The sequence below is a fragment of the Antrostomus carolinensis genome, unplaced genomic scaffold, assembly GCF_000700745.2.
Source record: "Antrostomus carolinensis isolate BGI_N321 unplaced genomic scaffold, ASM70074v2 scaffold2425, whole genome shotgun sequence".
Classification (NCBI taxonomy): domain Eukaryota; kingdom Metazoa; phylum Chordata; class Aves; order Caprimulgiformes; family Caprimulgidae; genus Antrostomus; species Antrostomus carolinensis.
The window spans coordinates 37,949-46,720 of NW_010315501.1; the positions used below are offsets into that span (position 1 = coordinate 37,949).

An 8,772-nucleotide genomic window follows, 5' to 3' on the forward strand; every position below is an offset into this window, starting at 1 on the left:
CTTGCTCATCAGATTATTTTTGCTTTAATCTTTCACATTTGCATGCCAAAGTTCATCCACTCCTTTTTAGATGGTACTTTTTCCAATCTTACCTTAAAAGAAAATTGAATCTAATATAGAGATGCATGTCATCTGCTTCTAGTGACTTCAGCTATTTTGATGAAAAATTTTCTCATTTTACACTTTAGAATATGTAGGCAAGGTACATTTTGAAGTAAATGCAGTTGCCTTTATACTTAAATCTCCAAACTGGGCTGAAGGACACTGTCTCATTTCATCTACTGAAAGGAGATGCAAATGAAAAATTTTTGAGAAATATTTGTGTTTATGAATCTAAGTATGATGTTTGCTTGGATTACAACAGCAGGATATTATTGATTCACATCACCTATGTGAGCCTCTGTATCTGCAAATGCCTTTTGGAGAGATTGCTGCCTACCAGTCATTTGCCCTCTTGGTTTTGTGCAATGGCTGTACCTGCTCTTGCACTTTGGGCCAGAGCTTGCAGACTCGCATCTCGTTCACTTCAGCATTTTTGTAATTTATTGAGATAATTCTGAATCCTAATACCACCCTCCGAAGTGCTTGTGGCTTCTCACAGTTTTATAGAATCATAGAATGTTGTGAGTTGGAAGGTACCCACAAGGATCATCAAGTCCAACTCCTGTCCCTGCACAGGACAGTCCCAAGATTCAGACCATGTGTCTGAGAGCCTTGGCCAAATGCTTCTTGAATATTGTCAGGCTTGGTGCCAAGAGCACCTCCCTGGGGAGCCTGTTCCAGTGTTCCACCACCCTCTGCCTGAAGAACCTTTTCCTAATGGCCAACCTCAACCTCCCCTGGCACATCTTCCTGCCGTTTCCTCTGCTCCTGGCATTGGTGGCCAGAGAGAAGAGATCAGGGCCTGCCCCTCCTCTTCCCCTTGGGAGGAAGTTCTAGACCGTGATGAGATCTCCCCTCAGTCTCCTCTTCTCCGGGCTGAACAAACCAAGTGACTTCAGCCTCTCCTTGTATGGCTTCTCCTCTAAACCCTTCACCAATTTTATGGCCAAACAAAACATTTTACATTTCAATAAGCATACCCTGTCTCTCTCCATTGCAGTGATATTTTTGATTGAGAGCTTGCACCTCCTGTCTGGAGGGGACCAGCAGCCAGAGCGTGTGGATGTTCACCTGGGCTGTCCCAGCACAGCGGTTGCAGCTGCAGTGAGCATCCCCTGCAAAGTGGGTGCTGCACTTTGTGACAATGATGATGCTACATTGTCACATGTAGCTTCTTTGAGATGAGCTGTTTTACACTGAAATAAATTGGATTAACTTGGAAGCAAAAATAAGTTGAACTGGGATTCAGTTTTCCTGGCATAGGTGGAAAGCCAACATTGCTGAAGGGCAGGAAATAGAGAACGGAGAAGCACAAGGAAAAGCACATTTACTGAGAAATCTTATTTTCATTTTACTTTCTAGAGTCCTGATCCTTATGTATATAAATGAGAGCAACTGCTAAGCCTGCGTGCTGATTGAGCTTCCATTAGAAAAGGATTGCCTTTCTGCATGAGCTTAAAAGTATTTTGAAAATATATGTATTTCTCATAAGTTCAGATTTGTTGTTTTTGTGGAATTCATTACAAAGGAAGGATGTAGCATCATCATTCAGATTATAATGTTGGGTTCATCAAGCCCCTGATTTTTTTCTTCAGTAAATATTTTTCTTCATGGGACACTTCACTTCTGAAAAGTCCTGGTTTTCAAAGGAATGAGAAGTTTGAAAAAAGAAATGGTGTTTTGAATCTCTGCTTTTGAGCCTAGAAAATAATAATAGGTTTAGACTGAAGTCTGGCCTGATGCTTCTTTTTTTCAGTTTTTTTTTTTTGCCAGTGTGGCTTATAAAATAATCTGCCATATTCTGAAATCCCTGCTTACCCACCCAGACCAGCTGAGGGATGTGGGGCAACCCCAATGGTTCAGGCTGGCCCCTGAGCTCCCCACTTTCCCAAGATCCATTAATTCTCTTCCATGAGAAGTTGCAGTAAGATTTATTTTTTAAATTATTATTTATTTTTAAATTATTCCTTTTTCAAATTACCAATTCAATATCACAGATTTTTCAATTATTTTGCTTAAAAAATAGTAGGTCTTCCTGCAACCCCTTTCCAGGCAGACGTAGTGCTCTCAATAAGCAGGACAGATTTGTGAAGGTGTGTGCAGGAGAGATGAAACTGGGGGATGCTTCCACCACTGCCAACGCCTCCTGGAGCTGAGGATGCATAAACTGACTGGTCTGGCAGATACTCCCCTGGCTCCTTTCACAAGATGATGACAACAGCAAAAGTTTGTCCTCTCACCTAGTTGGCTTATGCTCTGCACAGTTCTGAACATCAAACTTAGGCATTGAATCCAGACATCTGGTGCCACTAAGCCTTTCTTTAGCTTTAACTCCTCTATCCTTTGCAAACTCTTAAGTCTGAATTTTAAACTTGCACTTGTAATTTGCTCCTGTTCCCACTGGTGGGATGTCTGTGCACTTCCATGGCCCTGCAAAACAGTTCCCATGCATATATTTTCCGTGGGCATAAGGAGCAAAGGAGTTTCTGGCAGGTCACAGCCCAGTCAGCTTCATTTGCGGCCAGTTTTGTTCATTCAGTCTCTGGCTGTGGTGGTCTGACCACAAACTGCTTCAGGTCTCAGCACGGGAGGAGAGAGGAAAGGGGCTTGACTGCACCTCGTCTTTCCTGGAGGTTCTGTACTGTCTCAGGTCACCCACTGGCAATCTATACATCAGGTTTCACTTGAAATGGCAAGTTAAGGGGTTACAGTCTGTTAAAGGCAGGGAGAGGAATGGCAGGTACAAGGTGCTGCAACCTTGCTCCATCCTCCTACAATCACAGCACAGGTCGTCTGCTGCTGAGTCATCTGCACTGTGGCCTTCTTGGCACAGGGGCCACATGCCTTGATATAAACAACACTTTCCTCAGCGTCCACCAGTTTTACTGCTGTCACTGGTGTCCCTGGTCATTGTTACTGGCCATTTTTGCAATCTTTGCTTTGTGTTATTCCGTGTAGTGCTTTCATACACAGCCCTTTCCGTTCGTGCCTCGTGCACAGCTCTCCTGCTGTCACTGTGACAGGTTTCTGCGTGGCTCTGCTGTGCTGAGCTCCACCACACTGGCTCTGTCCAGCGTACAAGGATGACTGTGGGTTTGCATGGGAGTATTGGCATCACCCCTGGCAGGTAGCTCCTCAGCTGCTGTAGCTGGGACAGCCCTAGTTTAGTAACTAAGGTGACGTGAGTTTGCAGCTTTTACCCAGTGAGCTTTTACCCAGTGACCCTGAAATATGATAGAGCAAAACTGAAGAAAGTGGCTTTTATCAGCTTATTACTTTCCATATCACTAGAGGTTGTAACTGAGCAATTTTGAGCCAGGTGCATTTACTGCTTTCCTCCTGGACAGAGCCTCCTCAGAAGGAGATAAATAATTGCTTTCCTTTAACTTATTGCAGGATGTAGAATAATAGAATTATAGAATTGTTTTGGTTGGAAAAGACCTTTAAGATCATCATGTCCAACCATAAACCTAATACTGCCAAGTTCACCACTAAACCATTTCCCTAAGCACCTCATCTACATGTCCTTTAAATACCTTCAGCGATGGTGACTCACCACTTCCCTGGGCATCCTGCTCCAATGCTTGATAACCCTTTCAGTAAATGAATTTTTCCTGATACCAAATCTAAACCTCCCCTGGCACAACTTGAGACTCTTTCCTCTTGTCCTATCACTTGTCACCTGGGAGAAGAGACCGAGAGTGGCCCAAGTTCTCCTTGCAAGTTATGGAGGCAAATCCATCCATGCAAAGCCTGAATTCAGGGTGAAGCTGGAAGATGCAGTTGTGTCCTTGTTATCCATGCATGCACATGATTTCTTTCTTTTACCATTTCTTCTGAAATGGGATATTACTGAATCATAGCAGTTGCTTCAGGGCAACCTGGAAGTTTTGCTCATAGGAGGAATTAATTTGTGGCTTGGGTGCCTGGAGCATCATGGGCATGATGAGGTATGGAGATCGGAGGTGAAGCTGGCTGGTGGATGTGTCTTCTTTGGTGTGACATCTGCAGTGGGCGGGTAATACACTCAGAGTGAGAGATGACATAAGTTATTTGTATTATCTCTATTATTTATTATGGGCACCTTTTGTGTATTTAAAGTTTAAATTGGACAAAACCTTATGTTTGATATAAACTTATACTAATGGGTCTCACCAGTGATTTGGCTTGCAGTGTTGATAGTGTAGCACCCTGTATCCCACAAAAAGGTCCTCCTGTTTCCTCTGCTGCTTTCTATCTGCCTTATTTCTGCAGATGAGAGCTGTACAAAGCTGTCTTACCACACAGCAGCCTGCTCATGATGCCAGAACTGCAGTTGACATCATGACACTAAATGCAACAGCAGCATTTGGGATTTCCCAGTTTGACACTTTCTTCCCCAGTAACGATTCCTGCAGAGGCAGAAGACAGCTCACTAGTGTCCTCCAGTGTACCTCAAGCATACTCTCATAACTTTATCAGCTTAGGAAAATTAAAAAAAAAAAAAAAAAGGGAGATAAAAAAGACCTTTCTAACTATGAAAACTCCTCCCTTGCAGCTTTAAATTAAGCTTGCACATTGGACCCCTGTTAAGGGGTTGCCCATGGAAGGATGCAACCATGCTGCATTGGTTGTGGCTGGAGACCCATGTGCAGGGGCCTGGCTGGACACCCCCAGGGTTGTCTCTTGCTGTCCATGGGTTTTCTCTCCATCTTCCATTTCTAAAGGGGTTTTACACCGTATTTGTTACGAAGTGGGCAAGCATCTGCAATAAAAACTGACATAGCTGCTTCTACAGGAATTATTATTGATTTATTAACCAATTAAATAACCAATTAAATTGCAGAATATTTTGCAGTTTAGGCAGAATTTCAGAGCCCAAACTGGAATCAGTGCTTGCAACAAAACAGAGACGTATTGAGTGCGAGAAGAGAGACAGAGGTCTGCCACGGGCCGTCCCTGCTGCAGGAGAGGAGGGCTGACCTCTAGGCACTGAGGAAGGTGCTGACGATGGAGCAGGGCTGGGAACGCTCACGGATTCAACCAGGACGTGAGTGCGAAGGCAGGATTTGTGAAGGAGGAAGCTGGTGCGACCTGAAGTTGTTCCCAGGCCCTTGCCCCTTATGGCAGGGCAAAGGGACAGCCAGTGAAGAGGCATGGCCATGCCTGGCTGCTCTGAGATCAGCGCTCACCGAGCAGACGACAATGGGTCTGTGCAATGCCATCCAGGCTACCTGGGCCCAGGCCAAAAAGGGCTTTCAGCTGGTGGAAGAAGCACAGAAATCAGGAATCCTCATCCCCAGATCCTGCCCCACACTTTTTGCTCCAGAGAAACATTGTCCTGTCATCTGCTTGGTCCCTCCTGCGAAGGCAGGATGTCTTCCAGCATCAGCGGATTTTCTTCAGATACAAGTGAATCCCATTCTTGGAGTGAAGGGTAATCCGAGGTACTTTGCAGGGAGGGTTGGCAGGGTCAGGAGAGAGCTCGAAGCGGAGCACAGTCAGGGCCAGTGCCACCTTCAACTCATTCATGGCAAACTGCTGCCCAATGCAGTTCCTGGGGTGAAACAGAGCAGCTCAGTCACCTCACCTCAGTGCTGGGCACAGCAAACCCCCACAGCCAGATCCCAGCCCTCTCACACCAGCACACAACCCTTCCCCCAGCAGCTCTGGGGACACCAGGCAGTGCTTGGGGAAGCATAAGCAGGGGCGTGGGCTGAGCAGGGGGAATCTGAGGGAGAATCAGGAGCTCCTGGATATGTGTTCAGTGAATACAGAGAGGGAGGGCAGATGGGGAGGCCAAAGGAGAGGCCAGCAGAGGCAAGGCAAGAGGGTCTGCAACGTGTTTGCCTTAGTGGGGTGAGTGCAGGGCAAAGGGAAGGAATGGGAGCAGGGAAGAAGTGGGAATCAAAGGGCGGGAGGGTGGGATGGGGTCTCTGCACCATGGAGAGGAGCAGAGCAGGTGAGCCCAGGGTGCTGCAGGCTCCCTGCATGATGCTCCAGTATGATGCTCCACAGCTTTGGGACCCAGTTCCCTGCCCCTAGGAGGGGCCTGGCAATGTTTCCTGCCCATTTTGCCTGCTGATATCAGAACCCCTCTGCAGCACAAACACTTGCTATATGCTCATGAACTGTTTAGTGCTACAGGGCCAGGACTTCAGGCAGCGGTCTCTGAGAGTGCACTGTGGTTGCTTCCCTGACAGCAATCACAACAACAGCACACACTCTCGGGCTGAGCAGGTTCCAGAGAAGCATGTTTTCTTTTCCCACTACTCCTTCAGTGTTCAATACACTTTACCTCATTCCAGCAGAAAAAGGCAGAAAGGCGTGAGAGTGTCTGCCAGAGACATTCTCCGGGGAAAACCGCGAAGGGTCAAACACCTGGAAATGGACAATATGCAGCAAGAAAAAGCGATGAGGTAAGGAACGCAGTACTGACTGCTATCTTCAGAAATGTGACACCCCCTAATTTCTGAACAACCCCATCGGAGAGAGAATTAATTTCGAGATGGACTGAAACTCATACACCAGACTCCCTTGGTTTCCACTGAGCCTGGCAATGGTGTTGCCAAGATAAACCAGATATAGATATGATGAAAATCAGGGAGCTGGGATTCAATTCTCCACCTGTAGGCTGAGCAAAAAAATCATGGTTTTGCCTGTTAATACAACAAGCTCTTCAGAGCACTTTATATTACTGTTTGGGCAGCACCCAGCCCTAACGCTACTGTTTGACCACCCTGTGCTGCAGCTGGCTGAGACTAACACAAGGCAGTCACTTCTCAGAGTCATTGCTGTGGTCAAAGACATTTGGGAGCAAGCAGGGGGTCTGCTCTCCTGCTAACAGGTGAAGGGGACATTGGAAGAGGCATAGCATAAAGGGGAAAAATATTAGAAGGGCAAAAGAAAACTCACCAAAGGGTCTTTCCACACTGAAGGGTTTCTGTGAATGGCAAAAATGCTTATCACGGTGACGCTGCCTGTAAAGCAATTGAGGAGGAGAAAAGGGCTCAGTGACAAAGAAACTAAAGGGAAAGTTGCAGCATGCCCACACAAAGGTCTGCCTAAATCATCATGGTCTTATCTGTCAACTGGAAATCTATGACGGTTTTGTCATTGGCTTCAGAGAAAACCAAACATTTTCTATTTATTTAGTTATAAGCAGCCAAAGAGTGGAAATGACAAAGGCACCAGCACTGTAAGGCACATTGTCCCCCCACCAATGCTGCCCACTTGTGTGCTGAATCACAGAAGGAAAGGAGCAACACAGGGCAACTTCCACACCACAAGTTGGGATGGGACCAGTCCCTGTCCCCCTGTGCCTGCAGTTTGCCAAAATGGGTGAACCATGAGCTTGTGCTTGGCCAGGAAGAGAAGGAGCTTTTGGCACAGGCATGGCTGCCCTATAGTGATGGTGGCAGGAAGGATGTCAAGGGGATGCTGCTGTACAGCCCAGACCTCAGTCTGTTTAAAAGATGGCTAGATGGGGTGCTTGGAGATATGGTTTAATAGTGGACAGGTACGGTTGGACTCAATGATCTCAAAGGTCTCTTCCAACCAGGGATTCTATGATTCGATCAATGGGATGCCAACACCTGCACAGTCCTATCTGAATGTCTGTGCTGGCAAGGAGCAGGTCACAGAGACAGGGCTGTTGCCTTTGCTCTGCAGCAGTCAATGAGGACCTGGCTGATGTCCAAGAGCAGAATTTTGTGAAGCAGGAGTGGGATTTACAAACCTTCTGGCAATGTGCGTCCATCGGGGAAGGTGATGGGTTTGCTGAGCTGCCGGGACACGCCAGGCACTGGTGGGTAAAGGCGAAGGCACTCCCTGATGAACATGGTGCTGTATGTCATCTTGCCCAGGTCCTCCCTGCCAGGACAGAGACAGGCTGAGCCCCCCACTTTCCTTGCTGCCCTGCACCAGGAAGCTCCTTGCCCCACAGCCATCAGCCCCTTGGACAGGTCCACTTGCAACAGATGGGCATATAGGGGGATCCACAGCATCCAACCACAGGCTGCTGCAAGCTGGGGATCCCAGGACACCTCTGAGAAAGTTTAACAACCTCTGCAGAAGCCCAAGTGCAAAGTGACAGTGAAAGGTGAAAAGCTGCGACTATAATATCCTGTGGTGAGAAAACAGGAGAGAGCAAAAAGCAACGTTGGTGGCCCAGGTCTTGGCATGGCATTTAGCATGACCCTCCTGGTCTGGGGTGGTTTTTCTTGTGTCTGCACTGGTAGTATGAGCCCTGAAAGCTAGGGACATAGATTTAGCTGAAGGATGCAGTATCTGCTCCATCCTATGAAGTCCCTGTGCACACAACAACCTATAGCAACCCAGTTTTCAAGCCCTGAAGACATTTCTCACTTAGAAATGGTAGTGATGGGAAAAAAGTTACCAGCTGAGGAGATGTGCAACCTTACCACTGAACTGTCTCCCGCTGCCCCAGGATCCCCTGGATCTCCTCCCTGCACCGTTGCTGGTACTCTGGATATAAGGACAGGCAGTACAAGATCCAGGAGATCCCACTGGCTGTCGTATCGTGGCCCCCAAACATGAATGTGTCCACCTCGGCACGCAGGTCCTCATCAGACAGTCCAACTCCATTCTCATCCTAGCAGTCAGAGACACTTTCAGTGGACTACATACATATAAATAATATATATAATATAGAAAAATATATAATATAGA

At 46.9% G+C, this 8,772-nt stretch overlaps 1 protein-coding gene across 1 annotated transcript; it reads right to left on the reverse strand.

Annotated features, from left to right (window-relative positions):
- Positions 1 to 5,469: 5,469 nt before the first annotated feature.
- On the reverse strand, positions 5,470 to 8,695 carry LOC104524931 (cytochrome P450 4B1; the record flags this gene model as incomplete). Its single annotated transcript, XM_010167955.1, has 5 exons — positions 5,470 to 5,638; positions 6,380 to 6,462; positions 6,997 to 7,061; positions 7,820 to 7,953; positions 8,505 to 8,695. Coding segments are annotated over 5 exons (642 nt in total), but the record flags the coding sequence as incomplete, so codon positions are not given.
- Positions 8,696 to 8,772: the final 77 nt, after the last annotated feature.